General features: G+C 42.7%; 1 protein-coding gene across 2 annotated transcripts in view; it reads left to right on the plus strand.

The window, feature by feature from the left end:
• The window catches only part of HMGXB4 (HMG box domain containing 4), a 29931-nt gene continuing 2978 nt past the window's right edge, over positions 1–26953 (plus strand). The window contains exons 1-8 of one of the 2 annotated variants that reach the window (XM_010859610.1): positions 1–58; positions 315–393; positions 501–615; positions 1179–2137; positions 16347–16428; positions 17389–17453; positions 18669–18774; positions 19230–19399. In XM_010859610.1, the coding sequence (XP_010857912.1) occupies positions 1247–2137; positions 16347–16428; positions 17389–17453; positions 18669–18774; positions 19230–19399 (1314 nt within the window). In that variant the 5' untranslated portion in view covers positions 1–58; positions 315–393; positions 501–615; positions 1179–1246. The remainder of the gene's footprint in view (positions 59–314; positions 394–500; positions 616–1178; positions 2138–16346; positions 16429–17388; positions 17454–18668; positions 18775–19229; positions 19400–26953) is intronic. The other variant, XM_010859609.1, reaches the window with a different exon arrangement.

The raw sequence follows: 26953 nt of genomic DNA on the forward strand, positions 1-26953 counted from the left end.
GAGGGAAGAGGAAGAAATCGCTGCTCAGGTCAGGAATTCTTCCAAGAAGAAATTAAAGGTAAATTCTAAACATTTGAATTAGGAATGTTTAAACTAGTTCATAGCATGTTTCCTAGTATTCGAAGAAAGATGCTTCTTTGAAAAACGTTTAAAAAGAAAGATAAGCATCATTCACATCTTTTTTTTTTTTTACTATTTCCTGTGTGGTACTTTATTTCCAAAGTCAGAAATCGTCAGAAAACAACATTGGTTCCAAAGTGCCTGTGCCTCATCGTCTTATTCGTTGCTCAGTTCTCCTTCCTCTTGAATTCTAGGACAGTGAGCTTTACTTCTTGGGGACGGACACGCACAGGAAAAAGAGGAAGCACTCCTCCGATGACTACTACTATGGAGGTGAGGCTGGGGAGCGGCAGCAGGCGGGACAGACGCTTCACTGGTTCTTGGAGTCGGGGTAGGGGAGAGAGATCCAGATGTTGCTGACTCAGTGGCCTATTTAACAGGACAGTGGTTCTTGTTCTGAGTGCCGATAAACCAGTGTGAAGGAGGAGAGAGGTGGAGGGCTGGTATTTTGGAGGATTCAGCATAGAAGAACAGTCTTCATTTGTGATACACCAGGTACCAGGTTCCTTCTCCCCCCAATCATCCACTTATCTTGCGCCCATTGTTATTAGCATCCCTCTTGCCATTTGTAGTCCTGGGCCCTCCAGCCTGCGCCTGTGGGTTCCTTCTCACTCCAGCGCGTATCCACTCACAAGACCAGCTTTTCTGAGCTATATTATGCACTTAGCTGACGAGACCGACTCTTTGCTAGAATGGATTTGTCCTGAACCCAGAAACAAATGAGGCTTTGTCTTCAGCGTAATCTAAAGTTGTAACTACGCGTAACCCCGCAGCCACAGTCCATCCTTCTGAGCATGCTGTCTTTGGTGGCTTGTGAAGACTCAGTGAAGAAAAACATCTTGAGTGGCAAGAACTGTCTTCAGGGTCAGAGGCAGGATCTACCAAGCCAAGAAGCACGTGGGCATCATCTCTGAATGTTTACAATCAGTTGAAGGGCCTCCCCTCCAGTCATTCCTGTTAGCCTCTTCCTCATCTTAGTTGGGGGTTTTTGGTGAGAGAGGAAACTTGCTAGAAGTTACTCTGCTATAGGGACAATTACTTCTCTTGATTACTTCTAGATATTTCGTCTTTGGAGCCGTCACAGAAGAAAAAGAAAAAGTCCAGCCCACAGTCTGCTGATACAGCTATGGACCTATTGAAAGCAATCACTTCCCCTCTGGCCACAGGGGCCAAACCCTCCAAAAAGATAGGAGAAAAGTCGTCCAGTTCCTCAAGCCATTCGGAGAGTAAGAAGGAACACCACAGGAAGAAAGTCAGCGGAAGCAGTGGGGAGCTGTCCCTGGAGGATGGCAGTTCCCACAAATCCAAAAAAATGAAACCGCTCTACGTGAACACAGAGACACTGACCCTCCGTGAGCCTGACGGCTTAAAGATGAAACTTATCCTCTCGCCCAAGGAGAAGGGGAGCAGCTCTGTTGACGAGGAGTCTTTTCAGTACCCCTCTCAACAAGGGACTGTGAAAAAATCTTCTAAGAAGTCAGCTCGGGATGAGCAGGGTGCTTTACTCCTAGGACACGAGTTACAGAGCTTTCTAAAAACAGCCCGGAAGAAGCACAAGTCATCCTCAGACCCACGTTCATCTCCTGGCCCCGAAGGCTGTGGCTCTGAGGCCTCCCAGTTCCCAGAATCCCACAGTGCTAACCTTGACCTTTCAGGGCTGGAACCTATCCTGGTAGAATCAGACTCCTCCTCTGGCGGGGAGCTAGAGGCTGGGGAGTTAGTGATCGATGATTCTTACCGGGAAATCAAAAAGAAAAAGAAGTCAAAGAAGAGCAAAAAGAAGAAGGACAAGGAGAAGCATAAAGAGAAGCGACACTCCAAGTCCAAGAGGAGTTCGGGGCTTCCCCCTGCTGCGGTGGCAGGAGAGGTCCCCGTGCCACCTGTCCCCGCTCCCAGCCTCCCGTACGCCGGAGCCCCCACCCCGCCCCCGCCGATTCCCAGCCTCCACACAGACGGGCACAACGAGAAAAAAAAGAAAAGAGAGGAGAAGGACAGAGAGAGAGACCGAGGAGAAAAGGTAAGGCATGTTTTTAAGTATGACGGAGGACAAGAGGTGAAGCAGGTTTTTTCCTTGACCATAGTAAGTGGACTTGGAATTAAGCAGGTGAACCATTGGGAATGTAGCAAGATAAATCCACTGGAACGATGCAAAGTATAAAATAGTGCTGGGCTTCCCTGGTGGCTCACGAAAGAACATTGCAGAATCTCTAGTCCACTTTTTTTTTTTTAACAGAAGCAACAGTTCTACTGAAATATAAATCTGATGGCTTAGATGGTAAAGAATCTGCATGCAATGCAGGACACCCAGGTTCAATCCCTGGGAACACCCCCTGGAGAAGAGATGGCTACCCACTCCAGTATTCTTGCCTGGAAATCCCACGGACAAAGAAGCCTGGCTGGCTACAGTCCATGGTTTGCAAAGAGTCGGATACGACTGAGCAACTAACACGTTCACTCATAAAATAGTACCAATGGTACAGAAGTAGGAGCCATCTTAATTATTCATGGGTTTTCATGAGAAAGTTGTTCTCCCACTGTGCCAAGCGTGGGTTTAGAAATACCGAGGTTTTTTTTCTGACTGGCCCTTGGAATTCATAGAAGGAGCCAAACCCAATTTCTTTTACTCAGCAGTGCAGTCTGCCTAAGGCAGTTGAGAGAGATGAAAAGGTATTCATTCTGTGAGTTCATCTTGAAAAACAGATTTTTTTAATTAGAATGACAAAATAAGGTAATGGCTTCCCACTAACTGATATTGGCTATGATGCGGTGTTCTTTTTAGTGTCAGAGATGTGTTCTGTCACTGTGTGAGTGCTTTCTGTGTGCCAAGACCAGTGCTGCCATATGAGTTAAGAGGTGGGAAGAGGAGCAAGGGGCCTATAGCTCTTGATCTCAGGAAGCTCACCATTTACTGAGAAGAAAGGAATAGAAATCAGATGCCTTGGTTTGATTTCTGTCTCACAACTCAAGAAGTTTTCTAACAGTTACAGGTTTCCTTTAAAAGATAAACTTTTTCCCCCCAGTTATCAAAGTAGCATGTTATTTGTCTAGAAACTTAGAAATTCAGAATAGTAGAAAAAAATCTATCATAGTTTTTACCACCCAAGGACAACCATTTTCTTCCTTTCCCCTGCAAAGTTAAATGTCAGGTAAAATCAGAAAAAAAAAGCAACTAAGAAAGAGAAAATCAACTATATTAAGAACATAGGATTGGTGATTTCATTTCGGCCTATAATTGAGGCACAAGTTATTTTCCCCACTAGTAAGATTGCTGTTTAAGAAAATATACAGATCAGAAAGAAAAAAACTGTACCTTCTGATCTAAGGATCATCAAGAACTAGACAAATTCCAGGGCAGGTTTTATTCATTGTTTATTCCAAAATTATTTCACGAAGTGATACATTTCCTGTGTAAGATACTGTTTATTCCAAGAATTTCCACTCTAGTGATACATGCTAATGCCATTAATTAATCTCCTAGTTAAATGTGAGGAAGACAAGGCGATCACAGAAAGCTTGAAGGAGAAAAAGGTTAATCAGCGGAAGGGCATGCAGGCAGAGAGATGTTTAGGAAGCAGGACAGCAAAAGAGCTGAACTCCGGTCCTGTGTTTCCAACTCTCTCATAATATTTCTACCTGAACGCCTTGGCTACCTCAGACCGTGTGTTACTCATGAAGCTCATCGCCAGACCCCTAAGCCTGCCTCTCCCCCTCCATCGCTTCCTATAATCCTCATGTCCTACCAGTCAACCGAGACTCAAATCTATATGCTTATTATTTTTCTCAGTACTTTATTATGAAATTTTTCAAGCTAAAAGCATTAAAGAATTATACAGTGAACACCATATGCCACCCATTGAGATTCTGTAGTTAGTATTTGGCCATTTGCTTTGTCATCCATCCATTTATCTTATCTTTGTTAATATATCTTAAAGTAAGTTGTATGTATCATACACTTCACCCCTAGACACTTCAGTTTGCATATCATTAACTTAAGCTCAATATTTGTCTTCTGGGCTTTTATTAGGTAAAATTCACATATGGTAAAAATGCACAAATATTAAGTATACCGTGTGATGAGTGTTGATATGTTCACACACCTATGTGACCAAACCTCTATCATGATACAGGTACTACCCTCATCACAGATACTCAGAGGTATTTCTCGTACCCATTCTCAGTCAGTCCCACTTTTTCTGATGTTTTTTTCCAACCTTATAGTTCACTTTTACATTTCCCTCCTCTTAAGGATTGAGCCTGATATTCTTAACTTCCACACTTTTATGCCCTCTATCACCACTGCCTCATCTCTCTCAGTACTTAGTGTAATAAATAGCTCTCTTTCCATCTCTTCACCCATGCAGTTAATTAGTCTTACACTGATGCCAGAATGAACTTAAGTATCACTTGATGATGACAGTTGTCCGCTCAACATCCTCAGTGAATTTTTACTGTCTTCATGTTAAACCATAAACTCCAGGGGGACCGAGATCTTTTCTGCCTTGCTGTCCACTCTGTCCCTAATACGTAATCTGCAGTCTGGCCCATTGTCGAAAATCGATGAATGCTTGTTGAATGAATAAATATCAAAGTCCAAACCCTTGCCCAAGCATTCATAATGGTGATCTAGCCTGAAGCCTCCCTTTCCAGCTTTACCTGCTAGCAGTCTGATTTGCATGCAACTGTGCAGAAACCAGACTTGGCTCCTCACAGTCTGACCTCCACTCCTTGGATTGTATTTTGCAGTGACCTTCTTGCCCTTATTTTTCCTCCTTCACATATTGAAGCTCTGCTTCCCTTTCAAGACCCAATCAAACGCCACCTCCTCTAAGATATCCTGACCCTCCAGTTATAAGTAACTAATGAATTCCCAGAACGCCCTTGCTATGGGCAGTTACTGCACTTGTTTTCTTCCTTATATTGGATTTGTCTTTGTGTGTATTCCATTTCCCCTGTTGAAGATGGTAAGCTCCTTGAGGATGTTTTAGCTCCTTAGGGACTCTTTTAGCCACCTACTGTGATAGCTTTCAACTCCTCAATGTCCTTGGTAGGCATTTTGTGACACATGTCAAATGAATGAATATGTGGGTGAAAACAGCATCCAAAATGTAGGTTGTAAACAAATGGTAAAGAATCTCCAATGCAAAGTGAGAGATTTGGCCATGGCACTTTGGGTTCTGAGCAGGGTTTAAATATGCGGTAAATGATAATTTAAGAATAAAATGATGAAGCTATACCTGGTGGCTTAGACCGAGGAGAGACTTGAGGCAAATCACCCAGGAAGTTACTATAGTCAGAGGTCAGTAATGAAAGCCTGTTAGAAATAGAATTGAAGAGACAGATTCAGGAGAGACTCTGAAGGAAAAAGTGACAAAATCTGGCAGCTGGGTTTGGCTCTGGGGAGCCAGAAACATGAGTGAGTACATAGGTGTCCCTTTAGGTTTTGAACCTGGGTGCCTGGGAAGATAAAATTATAATCTCCTCAAGGGTGAGGACTTTTTTATAACTCCCCCAAGTGGTGAGCGGTTGCTAGTGAAAAATGAATTTGAGTTTATAGCAAAAAGTCTTACTATGAATCAGTATTTGATTGTGACTGTCCACAGCTGAAACCTGATTACTCTGAATGTAATTCTTTATTTCTCCAACAGATTATTTATGGGACATACACTGAGTTTTCACTGTGTGTAAAAATTTCCATGGAGCTTGAAAAAAATACAAAATCCTTCCCTGGGCTTTGTTTCAGTATAAAAAAAGAACTATCTGAGGGACTTTCCTGGCGGTCCAGTGGTTAGGACTGAGCACCTCCACTGCAGGGTCCATAGGTTTGATCCCCGGTTGAAGAACTAAGATCCTGCATGCTACTCGGTGTAGCCAAAAAAAATAGAACTATCTGAAAATTCACCTCAAGATAGAAAGGAAGGCTTCAGGAACAGCTTTCCCTTGGCCTGCAGGAAACACACATGAGGAGCTCACTGTGGAAGTGTGGTAGGCCTCCGTGTGCCCTTTCTACCCTAGGTTCTGTGACCAGGACAGCAGTAAACATGGAGAAGCAAGAAAATGTCTGATTTGGAAGAAGAAGAAAAGTTAGGTGTAGATTCCAAGACAGGAATCTAGAGATTCAGCAGAGCTAAGTGTGTGGTGAAGCTAAGTGGTGAAGAGCAAGGCCATGGAGCCAGCCCCGTGGGCTCCATTCCTGGCTCTGCCACTCAGAAGCTGTGCAGTGCTGGACATGTTGCATAACTCCTCCATCTATAAGTTGGGGGTGAGGATGGACCAACCTGGTAGGGTTGTTAAGGTTCAGTAAGGTGATACATGGAGAGGTGTTTAGGGCCTCTGTATGCCAAGGCCCTCTGGGGCACCAATAGCAAACTCACAGGGGTACCACGGGATTTTTTTCAACATTAAAATTTCAGGAGAAACAGCCATATATGCCATTAGTCAAGTACCTTCTGAACTACTGGAGTGAAGTAATTCTCAGTTTCAACATCTTTTTATACTCCGTTTCTTTCCGTAATGCCATATCTTTTCACAGCTAGGTTTTCAGTGATTGCTGTTATAAAAAGCATATACTCTATGGTGGTCCAGTGTTGAAGACACCGATTTCTACCATAGGAGGCACAAGTTCAATCCCGGGTTGGGAAACTACGATCCCACATGCCATACAGCTAAAAAAATAAATATGTTTTTTAAACAAGGAAATTAAAAAAAAAAAAACAAAACACCTATACCACCTGAAGACCTGCACAGGCACCGTGACCCAACAAAGTTTGGAAGCCCTCGACTTTGCACGGTGTTCGGCAAGCTAGCCAAAGAGCACTCGATACTTACCATTTGTCACTGACAAGTCACCAGTGACGAGTCATCATCTCAGGAGGTTTTCCAGGGAGCACTAGAAAAGTGAGGCCTTTGAGGTTGATGGACCACCTGAAACTTGGGTTAGAAGTTGGGTGCTCGTGGGCAGTAAACGAAACGTGAGTGGATGAGAGGTCATCAAGCCCAAAGCAGAATCATGTAACACACACGAAGGCCCTGGAGGGGAAAGAGAGGCTGTGGGTGCTGGAGGAGAGACCAGAGAGGCCTAGTAAAGACAGAAGTTCAGGTGTAATGGGAGCGGAAGCCAGGTTGGCAGAGTTCCCATGAGAATGAGAAGTGACATGGGGGGAGCTCTTCCTAAAGAACCATGACTGTCGATACAAATAAGGGAGACTTGACTGTCTCCCTCATGGACACGCTTTCAGTGTGGAGTTTTATCTTGGAGGAGGTTTTTAGCTTTTTTATTCGCTTCTTTGCTTCTTTGTTACTGCATCCTGCTTTCCAAGAGGAAGAGCGAAATCATGAGGTGGTACCTTGCTGCATCATTTCCCCTTTAAGATCATGCTGTTGGAGTGGGGGTCTTCTGGTTTATATTGGACGAGCAGAATATGGTAGCATTTCCAAGACTCTTTTCCTTTTGTGTGTGTGTGGCTGTGCTGGGTCTTCATTGTTTTGTGCAGGCTTTCTCTGGTTGCAGCGAGTGGGGGCTCCCTAGTTGTGATGCTCGGGCTTCTCATCGTGGTGGCTACTCTTGTTTCCAAGCACAGGTTCTAGGCACTCAGGCTTCAGTAGTTGCAGCGTGTGGGTTCAGTAGTTGAGGTGCATGGGCTTAGTTGTGCTGAAACATGTGGAATCTTCCAGACCAGGGATCAAACCCATGGCACCTGCGTGGGAAGGAGGATTCTTAACCACGGGACCACCAGGGAAGTCCAAAGATACCTTACTTTTGGTTTTACTAAATCAGTAAAACCCCATTCACTACCACTTGAAATAAAATCTGTGACATTGCCACTTCAGAGGCATGTCTTCACTTATCTCTCTTTCCAGAGTGATCTCATTTGCTCTAAGCAAATGAAGGCTGGCCTAGTGCCTGGCACGCTCAGACATTGCTGTTGATCTACTAATAAACTAAATTCAGAGAGATAACTAGACTTGTCTTGTCGTGGTATTACATAAACGAGTCACAATAGCCAGAAGTGGTACCAGTAAGGAGGCACCATATCTGACGTCCTGCCATGTGCCAGGCTCTCTGAGGCCTTTTTGCACACAGAGGGGTCTTGAGTGATAGGTATGGTTAGCTCCCTTTCACAGAGGAGAAAGCTGAGAAGACAAGACATGGAGCCAGAATTTTAATAGAGGTTTCTTTAACCCTAATGTTGTACTCTTTCCACTACAGTGCATGCCTTTCCAATACTTAAGATGATTACCCAGTGCCACAGTAAGCCTTCAACAAAGCTAAATGCAGGTCCTAGGGGAACTGAGACTGATACAGTGTGCTGGTGTCTGAGATCAGCCCTATGGAGACAGACAGATGTTGTAATAAAGTGGCTGAAAGCTTGGACTCGAGTTCAATCATCATTCAGTCATGTCCAAGTCTTTGCGGCTCCATGGACCGTGGCCTGCCAGGCTCCTCTGTCCATGGGATTTCCCAGGCAAGCATACTGGATTGGGTTGCCATTTCCTACTCCAGGGAGGTCTTGTTCTAGTTGCTACTTACTAGACTTGTTCTCTGGAGATGGCTTCCTCACTTCCCTGCTCACTTGTGAAAGGGACTACTTAGAGTAAATCAGGCGAATGAGTAACATGCTTGGCACAGGGCATGTCTCAATCAAGAGCTTCTGTTACAGCAACTGTTTTCATCCGAAGTTCCTTGGAAGCATAAAATATTCTTGAAAACAAAACTTTTTTTTTTCAGCCACTCATTTCACAAATTAGAATAAGCAAGGGGGTGCTGCTTTTATGGTTTTGTTTCTGTTTTGTTTTCATATTAACACCCACCTTTTAGGAAGCCACCTCTGCAACTAACATCTATTTGGAAAGCAGTTAAGAACCAGAAAGAAAACAGGGTCCCTAAGGAGCAAAAGCAGATGTTACAGAACGAGTTTACAACAGATCCTTGGAACACTTCATGGGCGCTGGGGAAAGGGGAACATCAACTGGAGGTGCATCAAGGGGCCACTGGTCCTATTCTTTTCTGCACAGTCTTAATGAACAAGCACCCAGCCTGCTTCATGTAGAAGCAGATGAGGGAATACAAATGAATGTGCTTTTCACACACAATTCTGACACTTGGTTATGCATAAAATACATATTTATTCTGCACTTACATTGTGCCAGGCCCTGATCAGATACAGTGTCAGCTCTCAAAGAGCTCTCGATGTAGTAAGAGGGGTTGAAAAGTACCCAGTGGATTGAACCTCAGCAGAGATGCATGCCGAGTGCCAAGGAGAGCCTAGGGGTGACCAGGAAGCTTTCAGGGGCAGGCAGCACCAAAACCGAATCTTAAGGCCAGATAGGAATTGACAGGTGGAAAGGAGGAGTGGGCATTCCAGTCAAGGAGTGGAGAATGCGTGTGAAGGCACGAGAGGTGGTAGGGTGTTCAGAGAACCACAGGAAGTCCAGCCAGCCGAAAGGTAAAAACCGTATGGAAGGCAGGAAGCAGGCGTTAGTAAATTACAGTGGTAATAAGAACTTTGCTATGGAGTTGCTCATACATTCTAAGAACTGCACTAAGTTTTTTAATCTATGGTGTACTGATGAATTTCCACAAGTGCCCAATGAGGTGTAGGTATTTTCATCTCCATTTCACAGAAACGAGCTCAAAAAAGTGAAATAACCTGCCCCTGGATGCATACCTGTTTAGTGGCAGTACAAGGGTTTGACCCCAAGTTTTTATGATGACAGGACACAGAAAGAATGTTTAAATTCTACTCAGTGATGTAATATGAGAGAGAGCAGAATTAGATTCCAATTGAGAAGGGTTAAAACAGAAGCTTTGGTGTGAAAACTTGACTGCTCCGGCACCCTTTCCTTTGGCCAGTACAGATTTAGAGATCTCAGTGAGGTTAGTTCAGAGGAACATCAGATGGTGGCCCTGCCAGTTCCTGGGTAAATGCCTCAAGTATCTGGTTCTCGTCTTAAAATGCCAGGAATGATGAAACCTACCTTGTAGGATTGTTGGGAGCGGTAAAAGAGTTTCCACAGGTAAAGCCTTGGTAACTGTCTCCTGCATAGTATTAACATCAGTGAAGAGATTGGGTTCCGTCATCAGCAGAAGAAAGCCAAGTTTATTTAGAAAACTCATAAATTATGTTTTGCCAGATTCCTCTGTCCAGGGGGATTCTCCAGGCAAGAACACTCGAGTGGGTTGCCATGCCTTCTCCAGGGGGATCTTCCCAACCCAGGGATTGAACCCAGTCTCCCGCTTTGCAGGCGGATGCTTTACTGAATGAGCAACCAGGGAAGCTGTTTTGTCTTAACCCCCAGGTATTTTACCCTTTAAAAATAGGTTTTTAAACTAGAGTCCTAGATGGGTTCAAACAGCGATTTTTATCAGACTTTCACAAAGAGTTCTGTGCTCTAAAGGAGTTCAGCATGACTGCTTTATACAACACATTAAGAAATTGCTCTTGGAAGGTCTTGATATTGTGACACATGTCTTCAAACATTTAAAATGAGGTCTGGCTGTAAAATTACAACCTCCTGAGTCATGCTTAAGTGGATTTGTTGTAGTTATTTGCTGCTAGTAATAAAGTATCCAAGTTTTTGAAGTATTAACATTTTGTTAAAGGAGAGCCCCCAGTTATTCCAGATGTAACCACTATGAGTCACAAGACTTTGGGGGTAGGGAGAGGGATTGAATATTTGTATAATAAGTGAAAAAAAAATGGTTTACCAGTTTGTTATTTAGTTGCTAAGTTGTGTCTGACTCTTTGAGACCCCATGGACTGTAGCCTGCCAGGCTCCTTTGTCCATAGGATTTCCCAGGTAAGAACTCTGTAATTGATTGCCATTTCCTTCTCCATTACCAGTTTGGGAGTGGGGGAGAGGTGGTTATTTATTGTAAATAGCAAGTGCTAAACTTGAATATTGAATATTAAAATCCTACTATAAAAATAAAAAGTCTAGGGTATGGGCTTACCTGGGGATCCAATGGTTAAGACTGAGCTTCAGTGCAGGGGGCTCAGGTTCAATCCCTGATGGGGAACTAAGATTCTAACATACTGTGTGGGGCAGCAGAAAAAAATTCTAGGGTGAAATTACTGGCCTTGCACTTAGAATCATATGGAAATATTTTGTTTATCTGGAGATCATCCATTATTTGTTTTATTTCTGACTGTTAATTTAGAAAAAAATGGCTCTGCCCTGGAAAAAAATTTAACCCTCAAGTTTGAATTCCTAACTTTGGATCCTTAGGCTGGAGTTGCATGTTATAACACAAAGGCTAGGTTCTAAGGTCAGCACATAAGGTGAAAATTTAAATCCCTTAGGAAAGCTGAAGGCCAGTAGATGCTCAGTCCAACAGAATGTCAGCCCATTCTTCACCAGATGAAGTCATTGATGTATATTGAGAAGCCATAATTTTATTTTTTAAATTATGTCAGCTCCAACATCAGACTTACCCTTGGGAAGCGAGGTGCACACACTGAGAGAGACATACAGGAACTGTCTGAGGAAAGCAGATTTATGCTTTCTGTCACACTCACTCCAAGGACTGGGTTCTCAGAGCAGAATCACCCAGACTAATCAGTCCATAGCTCCCTCTCTCTCATGGCCAAATATAGAACTGTGAACGCATATCTTTCTCTGTAATGCCACTTCATTTTATCTTGAGCCCAATGAAGGGAGATTTGAAAGGAGTAGAATACTTAGCACGTCTGGGGATATGAGGCTGTTACTCAATTAATAAAGGAGATACAGCACCCAGAACTCACTCCTGTAGCATCTCTGAACAGGACTGGCATCATCAGAAGAATACTAAAACTAAGACCTTTACTATTTAAATGAAATGTTTAAAGGCCTTGCCACTGTTTTCTTTGTCTGATTTAAGATGGATTCACCCTATCCCCCTTCACCAGAATTTCTATTTTTAAGGAAACTCACATTGGCTTTTTGGATGCTACAACTTCTATTGTAAAAAAAAAAGAAAAGAAAAAAATGGAATAGAAATTAACTTTTCTATTATGGCATCACAAATTATCACAGTATCCATTTGTTAATATCACCTCACTGCCCTATAGATCAGAAGTCCAGCCAGGGCTCCTCTGGGCCCTCTGTTCCGTTTCTCACAAGACTAAGTCCACGTGTTGGCTAGAACTGGGTTCTCGGCTGAGGCTAGATGTCCTCTGCCAGGTTGTTGGCAGCATTCAGTTCCTTTCAGTTGTAGAACTCATGGCAACTTGTCTCCAAGTTCAGGGCCAGCAGGGGAGCGTCTCCTGTTGGGTCTCACCTCTTTTAAGGTCTCACTGAATAATATCTTGGGTCACAAAGAGTCAGACGCAACTGAACTGAACTGGATAACATCAGGCCCACTCAGGATAATCTCTCTTTGATTCACTCGGATTCAATTCGCTTAGGAACCTTAATTACATCTGGACAGGTTCTTAGGAACCTTAATTAATAGCAAAAAAATCCCCTTTTGCCATATAGCATAATACGATCCATGGGAGTGACACCCTCTGGTATTCACCCGTCCTGCCCATAGTCGAGGGAGGGTGTTTTACAAGGCATGTCCACCAGAGGGGCAGAAATCTTGGGTGCCATCTTAGGATCCTGCCTACCATAGAGATAACATGACTGAGTACCTCCTGAAGTGCCAAACTGATGAATTCCCACCTCTGGAAACAGTATTATCCAAGCTCAGTGGTATCATCCAGGTTTTACTTACAGGGAAACTAAAGTCAGATTCTAACCTAGCTATGTCGGCCCCCAAAGCCCAGGGTCTTTCTCTTTACCACATTGTGTCTGATAAATCCTGTTAACTTTTCCCTCCCTTTCAATTGACCTGCTTCTCTCCAACACCCCTGACTTGGCCATGGGCCTTCATCCACCCCTCCCGGGTGCTCCTGCAGCAGCCTTCTCACATCCACAGGACTCCCTGCCTCCAGTCCATTCTCCATGGTCATAAATTGCAATCTGACCTAGTGACTTCCTGCTTGAAATAATTGCCTCTTTCAGATAGAACCCTTACTCTTCAATACAGTTTACATGTCATCCATCTCTGAGCACTCCCTGCTTCTCTGGCGTCATCTCCTACCTCCTCTCTGATGAGTATCACCACGCTGAGAGCCTAGAACACTTGTACCACTCTTCACCTGGCTAATTCTACCCAGCTTTAGGGTCTAAGTTAAATGTCCTTTCCTCCAGAAAGGAGGACCTTCTTCAACTCCCTGATTAGTGAGGCGGTCCTGTTGTGTATTCCTGTAGCAGCCAGTACTTCCCCTATAATAATGTCACATTGTATTATGATGACACATTTATCTGTCTCCTCTGTTAGATTCTGTGTCTGGTTCTTGGCTGTATTCCCAATGTCTGGCATATAGTGGATGCTCAGTAAATATTAAGAAATGAATGACAGTACTTTGATGGGTTACTTTGTTTCCTTTGCAATCTCCTCCTTGTTAGTCTAGTCTCTGCTTTTCCTTCTTTGCCGCTGAAATACTTTTAATGGCACATGTCAGAAGAGCTATCCACTTCTCCTGTGTTTTATTCAGGATCAAATCATTAGTATAAGGTGAAGCTGAGAAAAGATGGTGGGCCTTCAAACTTTATGTTTCAAAAGTTTTCCATTTTATGCTGCTTGACTGCCTTAGAATAAGATCTGGGCTTCAAAAGCTCATCCTCTTTAACTACTCACTATACCCAGTACAGGTACTCAAAAAATGCAGGTTTATTTTCTACACAATTGAATAAAGTCCTTATGAGAGCTATGAGAGGAACTCCTTTCTTCAGGATGTGGATTGGGATCTAGTGTATTGAGTAAGTGTTGTGATTCATTCTATGAAAGTCATTTTAGTTTTATGTTATAGCTGTAGATAGCCTTGTGAAATAGAGGGCAATAACCTTTCACAGTCTTACAACTTGTCTAAGGAAACATTGTTAAAACTCCTTACAAGTTTTATAATATGGCCAAATGTCAGTCCTATGAATAAGCTGTTTTTAAAAGACTGGTCTGAAATTTTTGAAGGTAAATTTACAACAAACATGCCATAATTTTTATAGCCAAAGAAGTGCTATCTCATTCAGAGCAGGTACTTTGGGAGATGTCTCAGGGTTGTTTCCATTCTTCAAAAATGGTTTCAGAATTCCTTTGGGAATTCAAGTCAGAGCTGTCACACAGTTTTTTTTATTGTCTTAAGTGTTGGCTATGACAAACCTAGACGGCATATTAAAAAGCAGAGACATCACTTTGCCAACATAGGTCCATATAGTTCAAGCTATGGTTTTTCCAGTAGTCATGTATGGATGTGAGAGTTGGACCATAAAGGAGGCTGAGCTCTGAAGAATTGATGCTTTCGAACCATGACGCTGGAGAAGACTCTTGAGAGTCCTTAGGACAGTAAGGAGATCAAACCAGTCCATCCTAAAGGAAATCAACCCTAAATAGTCATTGAAAGGATTAATGCTGAAGCTGAAGCTTCAGTGGTTTGGCCACTTGATGCAAAGAGCCGACTCACTGGAAAAGACCCTGATGCTGGGAAAGATTGAGGGCAGGAGGAGAAGGGGGTGACAGAGGATGAGATAGTTGAATGGCATCATCGACTCAATGGACTTTGAGCAAACTCCAGGAGATAATGAAGGACAAGGAAACGTGACATGCTGCAGTCCATAGGGTCACAAAGAGTTGGACACAACTGAGCGACTGAACAACAACAAAAGTGTTGCCTAGCCTTTGGTCTTTGAGGATAGCAGTTTTATGAAAACAGTATTAAGAATTAAATCAGGTGAACCCAAAGTGCGCGATTAGACTTCGTTTTAAACAAGGTGCAGCTCTGAAGTCATGAGACAGGGATGGTGTTGTTTGTTGTTTTGTTTTGGTTGTAAAATATGACTCTTGAGGCAAACAAAAGTTTCCAGCAGCTTTTAAAGCACCAAACATTCATGTCATTATAATAACTTGCAGGACCAGAAAGGACTATCTTGGAAGGAGGTGGAGGACCAATCATCGTACTCTGATACTTACAAATGAGGTTGTAAGGAAAGCCAGACTGAAAACATCTCAGTATATTAGATAAAAGTTATAAAGGGATAATCGTTTATTCTGAAATAGTAACTTTTTCTGTAAGGAAGCAATGTATTTTTTCCCTTGGCCCATAGTGCATAGCCCTAAAGGTCAGGTGCTTGGGTTGTAGCCATTCTGGTGTTAAAACCGGCATAGCTGCAGGACCCAGGCAAGTCACTATTTTTCTGAGTTTCCTTTTCTTCATCCTCAAAGTGAGGGGGTTGGACAGGTGCTATCTAATGTGCCTTTTCAGGTAGGAAAACTTTTTCCTTCCAAGTTTATGGTTAATTATAAAGTGGAATGCATAGTAATGTGTAATACCTTCTGTTTTATATACACTTGGTTGATTTTAAAATCTTGTTTTTCAAAAATCCTGTGTTGCTTTTGGAATTGTCATAATTCAATGAAGCATAAACATACTTCAAGTAGTACAAAGCACTTGGTTGATGTGGAAAAGGTTCATCTTACGTTGAGTACCAAAGAATTGTCCTCGGTTATTTATTTACTTTTCACCTTGGACCACAAGAATGTGAATAATGAAATAACAATAAACTACAAGTGACAGTCAAAGCAGGATCAAGAAAATTTTAACATTAGAAATCAAAGCCAGGGACTTCCCTGGTGACCCAGTGGTGATCCAGTGGTGATCCATTGGATCCACATCCAATGCAGTGGGCACAGGTTCGACCCCTGGTTGGAGAACGAGGATCCCACGTGCCGCAGAACCAAAAGAAAGAAGAAGAAATGAAAACCAGAGGCACAATATGAACGTAAATTTGGTTCTTGATTTTCTAGCCCCAAAGTAAAGGAAAGTTATGTGGTTCTTATTTTAAAGACAAAAAATAGCTACCCCAGGAGAGGTAAAGATTTGCTTAGCACTCAATTCTAAAAGAATTAGGTAACATTTGTAGGACAAATGAAGAGCTTTACAAACAATTATCAAGTAGCTGCAACAACCTGAAAAATCTAAAAATCAGCATCTGGTTTTTACCTTCTAAAGGTAAAACTTATACTCATCTCTGAGTCATATGTAACATGGTTTAATAATTATCCTATTTAAGGAAAGCTGGTTGGCAACTTAGGACACTTGAGGAAAAAGTGCAGGTCACTTTTCTGTTTTGTTCTCATAGACACAAAGTTGTTCAACTTGGCTTCTGATTAAGTCTTACCGTGCTCTGTTTTTATGTGGTGCTAGCCAAAAAAGAAGAACATGTCGGCCTACCAAGTGTTCTGCAAGGAGTACCGTGTAACCATTGTGGCTGACCATCCAGGCATAGGTGAGCACATTTCTCATTTTTAGTGTTCTTACTTTCCATGTGTATCGAAGCAAGGCAGTTAATCCAATCAGCAGGCAAAGTTCTTCCCATGGTCTGAAAAGGACACAAATCTCATTTCTCTCCTCAACTGTACAGGTCTCTTTAGATTTTGTCTTAGTACGCCCCGTCCAAAAGCACAGTATATAAACATACAGTTGTTTCTTTCCAAGATTCTATAGTTGACTTTTTCCTTCAGCCGCCTCTTGGGTATGGAGTTGGAGTATAGGGTTGGAGTTGGGTATGGAGATGACATATTACATTGTTCATTATTTGTCTCTGTATCAGAAGTTGGTAAGGTGAGAACACTACACCTCAGCCCTTGGACAAGTCAGGTAACATCTACAAATCTCATCTGCCCGGTGTGTGGACTCGCTTCTCAACCCTCTCACCAGGGCTGCTGTGAGGCACACATGAAGCACCAGAAAAGACTCGGATGTGCTTTATAAAGTGTGAACTTGCTCTACAATGTGGGGAGCACAGTATCACACATCTGAAAGACTGCTTCTGAGCTGCTCTAGGGAAATTCTCCTTTGTTTCTGAGCTCTCAGAAATTTGGTAAAAACCTAACATTTCTTATCAAATTCTACATAACATTTTTTCTTTAACCTAAGTAGATAAGCCTTGTTTCATGGGATCATATTAAAAGATACCAATACGATGCTTCAGGCATAAATCCTTAAAGAGTAGATGTGTGAGATTTTGAGCCTGTCTCATAGCGACCCAAACAGCTTCTTCCTTCTATAAAAGACCCAAGGGAAGTTGTGGGGTTTGGTTTGGTTTTCTGAAAGAATCTTGTGCTATTTAAATCTGATCTTCAAAACCCTCTTCCTAGTTTTTGTTCTATTCAGCCTTCTGTTTTGTTTATGGTTAAACCTTTACTGTATTCAGTTTTCCTGGGTTTTTTTTACTCTTTTGTGCCAGATTTTGGGGAACTGAGTAAAAAACTGGCTGAGGTGTGGAAGCAGTTGCCAGAGAAGGACAAACTGGTAAGCAGACTTATCACAGGCACGTTTTCATTGCTCTGTCCTTCCAGTGTGTGATCCTCCTGTGTTGTTGTTGTTCAGCTGTTCAGTCGTGTCTGACTCTTGCTTCCCCATGGACTGTAGCCCACCAGGCTCTTTGGCCATGGGATTTCCCAGGCAGGAATACTGGAGTGGGTTGCCGTAGCCTTCTCCAGGGGATCTTCCTGACCCCAGACTCAAACCCATGTCTCCAGCATTGGCAGGCAGATTCTTTTACCTCTGAGCCACTGGGGAAGCCCGAAATCCCAAACACTGAAAATAGGGAAAAAAAGAAAAATTATAGATTGGTGGAAAATGGCTTAGAGGGCAGTGAACAAGTTGGTGCCAGTTCACTCTAGGTGAGGATTTAGCTGCAGGGAGGCTGTCTTCTAACCTCATCTAATTTTTTTTCTCAGCAACCTTACATTTGAGCCAAAAGATGACCTACCTAGGGCAATGATACGTGTTAAAAGAGGATCTAAAGTCAGAGCCCCTGACTATAGCTAGTAGTTAGCTGTGGTCTGAGAACTGAGGAAAGAGGTCCATAGTCACAGCAAATAATAAAAACATGGGACAGTGTTTACTAGGAAGATAGGTTCTGGGTCATCACCTCCATCAACCATTACCAAATAATATACCGCCCTATCGAAACACTAATAAGACAATGATTAATAGTCATACCTGAATCACTCACAGTCACTTACAGTTAGATGATACAAAGGTGGTCTAGGAATTAGAATTTCCATTTTGCTTTATTTAAGGTACTGCTCATCTAGGTGAGATGACATATATTTTTCACCCAGGTAGATTATCTTTAGTTTCTGAGTTTTGTGTAATTGTTATCCTACTGTTGGTGTTGCAAGCCGACAGGTTAGAAGAAATATTTAAACCAGATGGACATAAAGGTGAGCCAGAGGTTTCCTGTGTGGTTTTACATTCCAGCCTTAGTTAGAGGGATCGCAGAGTGAATGCTGCCGTCTGAGCAGTAGCACTGAAGGACGTGCCTAGTCCTCGCCTGGGATGCTGCTGTCACCACTGCTGAAGCCTGTGCAGTGACCTTCCAGCTTAAAAAGAAACGCTAATCCTCTGTCTGCTCCCCTCCACTGTTCCTTTTCTTTTCTTCATTCTGTTCTTCCATGACTGCTTTCCCTTTCAGTTTTTTGCCCTTTGAAATTTATTTTTGCCCTGATCTGATTGCAGGTTTGGAAGCAAAAAGCTCAGTATCTACAACACAAACAGAACAAAGCAGAAGCTACAACTGTGAAAAGAAAAGCATCCAGCTCAGAAGGTTCCATGAAAGTGAAAGGTAATGACTACATCCTTCTCTTTTCATTCTCTTCCCCACAGCTCTGTGAATTTTGCTTCTTTACTAAGAAATGGGGAGAGTGGCCTATATTAGAAGCAGATCTTGATATCCAGATACCAGATAATAAAGGTTGGCCCCAATATTTAGAAAATGTTAAGTCAGAAGTCAGCACACTTTTCTGTAAAGGACCAGAGAATACATATTTTAGGTCTGAGATCCATATGCATTCTCTGTCACGTATTTTTCTTTATTTCTTCTACAACAACCGTTTAAAAATCTAAAATCATTCTTAGCTCACAGGCCACACAAAGTAAGTTATTAGCCAGATCCAACCCATAGTCTACAGTTTTAGCATATGCCTGGTGGAGCTCATAGAAAGGGAAAACCGGGAAGAAGAGTTTTGTGGTACAAGGCCCTGGGCAAGCTTTATCGCTCTGTTTCTTCTCTGTTCTCAGCTTCTTCTATGGGAGTACTGTCACCTCAGAAGAAATCCCCACCCACCGCCATGCTGTTACCTGCCTCGCCAGCCAAAGCTCCTGAGACAGAGCCCATTGATGTGGCTGCTCACCTCCAGCTGCTGGGAGAGTCCCTGAGCCTCATCGGACACCGCCTGCAGGAAACTGAGGTAAGGGCACCGTCAGTGGCAAGCTCCAGCTGCTGGTACAGTCTGGACCCGTGTGCTCATTCCACATCCACACAGTGAGCGACTGCTGTGTGCTGTTATACCAGGTGCTCAGGATACAGTGATAAGGAGGGGTGGCAGTGTTCACTGCAGCACTGTTTACAATAGCCAGGACATGGAAACAACCTGGATGCCCACTGACAGGTGAATGGATAAAGGAGTTGGCGGTACGTATATACAGTGAAACAGTACTCAGCCATAAAAAGGAACGAATTTGAGTCAGTTGTACTGAGATGATGAACCTAAACCCTATTACACAGACTGAAGTACATCAGAAAAATAAACACCGTCTATTAATGCATATATATGGAATCTAGAAAAATGTTACTGATGAACCTGTTTGCAGGCAAGACTAGAGACACAGACATGGAGAGCAGACCTGTGAACAGAGCAGGGCAACGAGAGGGCGGGACAAATTGAGAAAGCAGAATTAAGATACATACCTTCAGTTCAGTTCAGTTCAGTCGCTCAGTTGTGTCCAACTCTTTGCAACCCCATGAATCGCAGCACGCCAGGCCTCCCTGTCCATCACCCTCACATCCATCAAGTCAGTGATGCCCTCCAGCCATCTCATCCTCTGTCTTCCCCTTCTCCTCCTGCCCCCAATCCCTCCCAGCATCAGAGTCTTTTCCAATGAGTCAACTCTTTACATGAAGTGGCCAAAGTACTGGAGTTTCAGCTTTAGCATCATTCCTTCCAAAGAAATCCCAGGGCTGATCTCCTTCAGAATGGACTGGTTGGATCTCCTTGCAGTCCAAGGGACTCTCAAGAGTCTTCTCCAACACCACAGTTCAAAAGCATCAATTCTTCGGCGCTCAGCTTTCTTCACAGTCCAACTCTCACATCCATACATATCCAGTGGAAAAACCATAGCCTTGACTAGACGGACCTTTGTTGGCAAAGTAATGTCTCTGCTTTTCAATATGCTATCTAGGTTGGTCATAACTTTTTTACCAAGGAGTAAGCGTCTTTTAATTTCATGGCTGCAGTCACCATCTGTAGTGATTTTGGAGCCCAAAAAAATAAAGTCTGACATCATTTCCACTGTTTCCCCATACCTTCCTGCTGCTGCTGCTAAGTCACTTCAGTCGTGTCCAACTCTGTGCGCCATAGACGGCAGCCCACCAGGCTCCCCTGTCCCTGGGATTCTCCAAGCAAGAACACTGGAGTGGGGTGCCATTGCCTTCTCCCCATACCTTACCATACATAAAATAGATAGCTAGTGGGAAGCTGCTGTGTAACACAGGGAGCTCAGCCTGGTGCTCCATAACAACCTAGAGGAGTGGGATGAGGTAGGCGGTGGAGGAGAGGTTCAAGAGGGAGGGGAGATGTGTATACCTGTGGCTGATTCACACTGTTGTATAGAAGAAGCCATCACAACATTGTAAAGCCATTATCCTCCAATTAAAAGTAAATAAAATTTTTTAAAGAAATGGGAGGGTGATAGAAATACCTAGAGCCAGACATACTGGAATTTGAAGTCAAGTGGGCCTTAGAAAGCATCACTACGAACAAAGCTAGTGGAGGTGATGGAATTCCAGTTGAGCTATTTCAAATCCTGAAAGATGATGCTGTGAAAGTGCTGCACTCAATATGCCAGCACATTTGGAAAACTCAGCAGTGGCCGCAGGACTGGAAAAGGTCAGTTTTCATTCCAATCTCAAAGAAAGGCAATGCCAAAGAATGCGCAAACTACCGCATAGTTGCACTCATCTCACATGCTAGTAAAGTAATGCTCAAAATTCTCCAAGCCAGGCTTCAGCAATATGTGAACCATGAACTTTCAGATGTACAAGCTGGTTTTAGAAAAGGCAGAGGAACCAGAGATCAAATTGCCAACATCCGCTGGATCATAGAAAAAGCAAGAGAGTTCCAGAAAAACGTCTATTTCTGCTTTCTTGACTATGCCAAAGCCTTTGACTGTGTGGATCAGAATAAACTGTGGAAAATTCTGAAAGAGATGGGAATACCAGACCACCTGACCTGCCTCTTGAGAAATCTGTATGCAGGTCAGGAAGCAACAGTTAGAACTGGACATGGAACAACAGATTGGTTTCAAATAGGAAAAGGAGTACATCAAGCCTGTATATTATCACCCTGCTTATTTAACTTATATGCAGAGTACATCATGAGAAACGCTGGACTGGAAGAAACACAAGCTGGAATCATGATTGCCGGGAGAAATATCAATAACCTTAGATATGCAGATGACACCACCCTTATGGCAGAAAGTGAAGAGGAACTAAAAAGCCTCTTGATGAAAGTGAAAGAAGAGAGTGAAAAAGTTGGCTTAAAGCTCAACATTCAGAAAATGAAGATCATGGCATTCAGTCCCATCACTTCATGGGAAATAGATAGGGAAAGAGGGGAAACAGTGTCAGACTTTATTTTTCTGGGCTCCAAAATCACTGCAGATGGTGACTGCAGCCATGAAATTAAAAGACGCTTACTCCTTGGAAGGAAAGTTATGACCAACCTAGATAGCATATTGAAAAGCAGAGACATTACTTTGCCAACAAAGGCCCATCTAGTCAAGGCTATGGTTTTTCCTGTGGTCATGTATGGATGTGAGAGTTGGACTGTGAAGAAGGCTGAGCGCTGAAGAATTGATGCTTTTGAACTGTGGTGTTGGAGAAGACTCTTGAGAGTCCCTTGGACTGCAAGGAGATCCAACCAGTCCATTCTGAAGGAGATCAGCCCTGGGTATTCTTTGGAAGGACTGATGCTGAAGCTGAAACTCCAGTACTTTGGCCACCTCATGTGAAGAGTTGACTCATTGGAAAAGACTCTGATGCTGGGAGGGATTGAGGGCAGGAGGAGAAGGGGACGACAGAGGATGAGATGGCTGGATGGCATCACTGACTCGATAGACGTGAGTCTGAGTGAACTCGGAGTTGGTGATGGACAGGGAGGCCTGGCGTGCTGCGATTCATGGTGTCACAAAGAGTCGGACACGACTGAGCGACTGAACTTAACTGAAAGATTTGGAAGCTGGCTCTCAAAGCTTACACTGATACTTTTCTATTGAAACAATGACACAAAAGAAAATTACCCTGACACTTCCTCTCCCTCCCCTCTTTATAGAGAAATAATTGACATATAACCCTACAACTCACTTTTATTTTTGAAAAATGAGTCCAAATACCATGGAAACTTTCATCATTTTTACTTCCAAGAGAGTCTGGATTTTTCTGTGCATTTCCAGCAAGGATTTGAATAGACAGGTTAGATTATCCAGGGGAGTCAGAGTTCCTCTACAGCTTTGAAAATAGGTAGCAAACGGGGAGATTGAGGTGTCCAAGCTCTTCATTACTCTGCACTTGAATTATACAGTGTTGTATACCCTAAGGAGATCTTTGTCCTTTTAAGCTTCAGTTTCAAAATCACTTAACCTGCAAAACTGTCATGTCCCATTTCTGTTAGCATATTCCACTTCTAACCATACTGCCCCCTGGCTCACTCAGTGGTGTAGGATTTCAGGTTTCTGCTGGGTCCTAGTAGGACATTGCAGCAAAGAAATCAGTCTCCGTTCCTAAAGCCATTTTTAAGCTGAGAAGTCAGCGTAAAAATATAAAACTACCCACTTGGCTTTTATGTGAAAGTTGAATTATTATTCAACAAATAAAACGCCAGAGGCCATGAGAAATGAAGCTTTGTCTAAGTTCTTTGGCTAATTTCTCAAAATTTAGTAAGTGTCACAGACAGACACTTCCTGGTAGGCTAGGATATTTGAATGGATATAGATATTTCTAGAAGAAAATATTCTGGAATCCTTACTTATTTTTCGTATTTAGATATTCTTATGTTTCCTAAAAAGTTAAAGTGACTGTAGCCATGAAATTAAATGTTACTTGCTCCTTGGAAGAAAAGCAATGTCAAACCTAGACAGTGTATTAAAAAGCAGAGACATTACTTTGCCAACAGAGGTCTGTATAGTCAGTACTATGGTTTTTCCAGTAGTCATTTATGGTTGTGAGAGCTGGACAATAAAAAAGGCTGAGCACTGAAAAATTGATGCCCTCAAACTGTGGTGCTAGAGAAGACTCTTGAGAGTCCCTTGGACTGCAAGGAGATCAAACCAGTGAATCCTAACGGAAATCAATCCTGAATAGTCGTTGGAAGGACTGATGCTGAAGCCGAAGCTCCAGTTCTTTGACCACCGGATGCGAAGAGCCCGACTCACTGGAAAAGACCCCGATGCTGGGAAAGATTGAAGGCAGGAGAAGGGGATGACAGAGGAAGAGATGGTTGGATGGCATCACCAACTCAATGGACGTGAGTTTCAGCAAACTCCGGGAGATGATAAAGGACAGGGAAGCCTGGCATCCTGCAGTCCTTGGGGTTGCAAAGAGTTGGACACGACTGAGTGACTAAACAGCAATAAAATTCACCTCCCATGTTACAGATTTTCCCTGCCATTTCCTTTTAGTTTAGCAAATACTTGTTGAATACTTAGGCATAATTCCAAAAACTGGGAGGAGGAGAATTCCTAATAGCTTCCTGATGATTTCATATCATCAAGAAACTTGCAGTGTAACTGGAAAGATAAAATAGATACAAAATGAGCAAATAAAACAAGCTAGCTTCTGTGAGCAGTTGCCATGGGAGGGTTACATGTCCATATTGACTGGAAAAGGGAAAAGAACGTTGCAGACCCTCTATTCCACTTTTTTTAAAAACATAAGAAACAATCTTATTGAGATATAACTGTCATGGCTCAGACTATGAAAAATCTGCCTTCAGTGCAGGAGACCCAGGTTCAATCCCTGGGTTGGGAAGATCCCTGGAGAAGGGAATGGCAACCCACTCCAGTATTCTTGCCTGGAGAATTCCATGGACAGAGGAGCCTGGCAAGCTCCAGTCCATGGGGTCGCAAAGAGTTGAACATAACTGAGTGACTAACACAGCAACAACCATAAAGTTTACCCTTTTAAAATGTAGAATTCAGTGGCTTAGTATATGCACAGATTTCTGGCTCCATTACTACTGTCTAATACCAGATCATTTTCACTATCCCCAAGAGAGACCCCACATGTATCTGCAGTGGACTTCCCTGGTGACTCAACGGTAAAGAAGCTACCTGCCATTGTTGGAGACGAGGGTTCAGTCCCTGGGTCAGGAAGATCCCCTGGAGAAAGGAGTGGCCACCCACTCCAGTATTCTTGCCTGGGAAATTGCATGGACAAAGGAGGTTGGCAGGCTACAGTCCATGAGGTTGCAAAGAATTGGACACAATTTAGTGACTAAACAACAACAGTGTGTCAGCAGTAAGCAGTAATTCCCCTTCTAATCCACTTCTCCCCAGACTTTAATCATTTGCATATATCTTCACAAGTTTGCAATTTCCTCAGACCACTTATACTGTTATCTGCTTTGTATTTTTATTTAAATACATTTATCCATGCTTTCACAGTGATATCCTGGATATCACAAGTGTGGTATTCTAATCTTTTTTCTAATGTACATTGGAAAAATGGATGTGCATTATCAACTGATTAATGTTCACCTGTATGCCACCTGAAATTAGTAAACTACTACACTTTAAGGAGCATTGATTTATATATAGTTGCTCGTTTAAAATTGAATACCTGAAGCCTAATAAAATTGTGACCATTATCATAAGTCTACACAACTCACTGTGAACAGGCTCAGCTTGCCCCACTGTGCAGCCTGCTGTCATTCTACAGCTCTGCCACCTGAAGCAGTTAGAGCAGTAGTCGAGAGCAGAGTGAGGGGGTCAGGAGAGGCTCTGAAAGGGAGGTGGGGTTCCATCAGGACCCAGAAGGACAGGCAGGACTTGAATCATGGAGATAGCATCCTAAACCAAGACCACAGTGCACATGTGCTTCTCAGCCCTGGCGTCTTCTGCCAAGATAGGTCAGAAGAGACCCAGTGGGGCTCTCAACCCCCATTCCTACCTTCACCAGATCTTTTAACTGTTTTATGTATTAGGGTTCCACTTGAGGTTTTATTTTCAAAGGGTTTTATTGCTTAAATGATGAAAAACTAGAACATCCAGCGCCCAAGGTGGGGGAAGGCTGAACTATGAAGGGCCCAGCACAAGTTGCGGAAGGAAATGACAGCTCAGCTTTGGGGATGTTTTGAGTAGAAGGAATGATCACAGCTCTCATCTGATTTTCTTTGAGAATATCTTCTACTTTAGATTGAGAGTGAAGACACCAGAATTAGGGAAAAGTTATAACAATAGTCTAGACATGACAAAGATTTGAATTTAATTCAAATATTTATTGGGGGATATTACACTATACAGAACCCCAGTAGTTATTGGGAGGATATAAAAAAGAATAGGACTTGGTTTCTGCCCTCAGGATGCTTATTGGGAGAGTCAGACAAAAAATATTACCTATAATTAACTGTAAAAGTATGGAGTAATACTATTAATTGCTATCTTTCATTGAACTCTCACTCAGGCAGCTTTGTGAGTGCTATACATGGAGTCTCTCGTTTAATTCACATTGCATGTTTTGTAAAACAGAATTTGTGTTCCCTTATTTTACAGAAGGAAGAATAGACTTTCAGATTAAGGAACTCTGTCTGAAATTTAGCCCCTAAGTGCTGAAATGGAGCCTTGAGTTTGGTGGCATGACCTCAGGGCCCATTCTTATAACCCTTTGCTTTATTTTCTGACTTGGAAGTAGGGGGATACATTAGACGAGGAGAATGAAGGGAAAGAAAAGTCAGTGGTGGCATGGCCTTGAGACTGGGCAGGTGTGTGAGTGATGATGACTTTAGCAGAGGAAGGAATGCTAGGAGGAACGGTAGGTTATTTCTCTTTACAGTGTGTTGAGATTGAAAAATACCCAAAACGGAAGATCTAGCAGGAAGCCTGAAATGCAGTTTTGGAGATGAAGATGTTGGTAATACTAGTAAGCAGTATGGATACTTTCTGAGCAGTTACCAGGTAGCAAGAACCACCCCCAAGTACTTTACATCTGTTATCTCACTTAATCCCCTCCTTGCTGCAGATGCTGTTAGTACTGTCTGTTACAGGCACAGCATAGAAAGCAACTTGCCCCTTTCAGTGAGTGGGATAGCCAGGTTCTGAACCCAGCTGTCTGAAGCCCAGAGCGCCTTCTCTGATGGACTCTGCTACACTGCCTTCTAGGTCCCATATCCTCACAGTACTCCTAGTTGAACCAGATTACACAAGAGCTCGGCAGCAGTATTTGCAGCAAGCAATCTTATTTCTTATCTCTTTGAATCACAGAGATAACAAACGATATGAATTCTAGAAGAGGTTAAATTTTAAAAAGAACAGAAAAGTGGTATCCTCACCTGTCAAAAAGCTACATATGTGGAGAATTTGTGTGTGTGTATGCTTATATTAATCATTAGTATGTAGAATTCTCATGGTTATCACATTTGAGCTATATTTGTGGAGTTCATGAGAAAAATAACTTTTGCATTCATGACCTCTACAAATCTTGCCAGCAGTTCTCCACAATAGGTGGGGCCTTTTTAAATATTTTTAAGTGT

The sequence above is a fragment of the Bison bison genome, unplaced genomic scaffold (assembly GCF_000754665.1).
Source record: "Bison bison bison isolate TAMUID 2011002044 unplaced genomic scaffold, Bison_UMD1.0 scf7180017864457, whole genome shotgun sequence".
NCBI classification, from domain to species: Eukaryota; Metazoa; Chordata; class Mammalia; order Artiodactyla; family Bovidae; genus Bison; species Bison bison.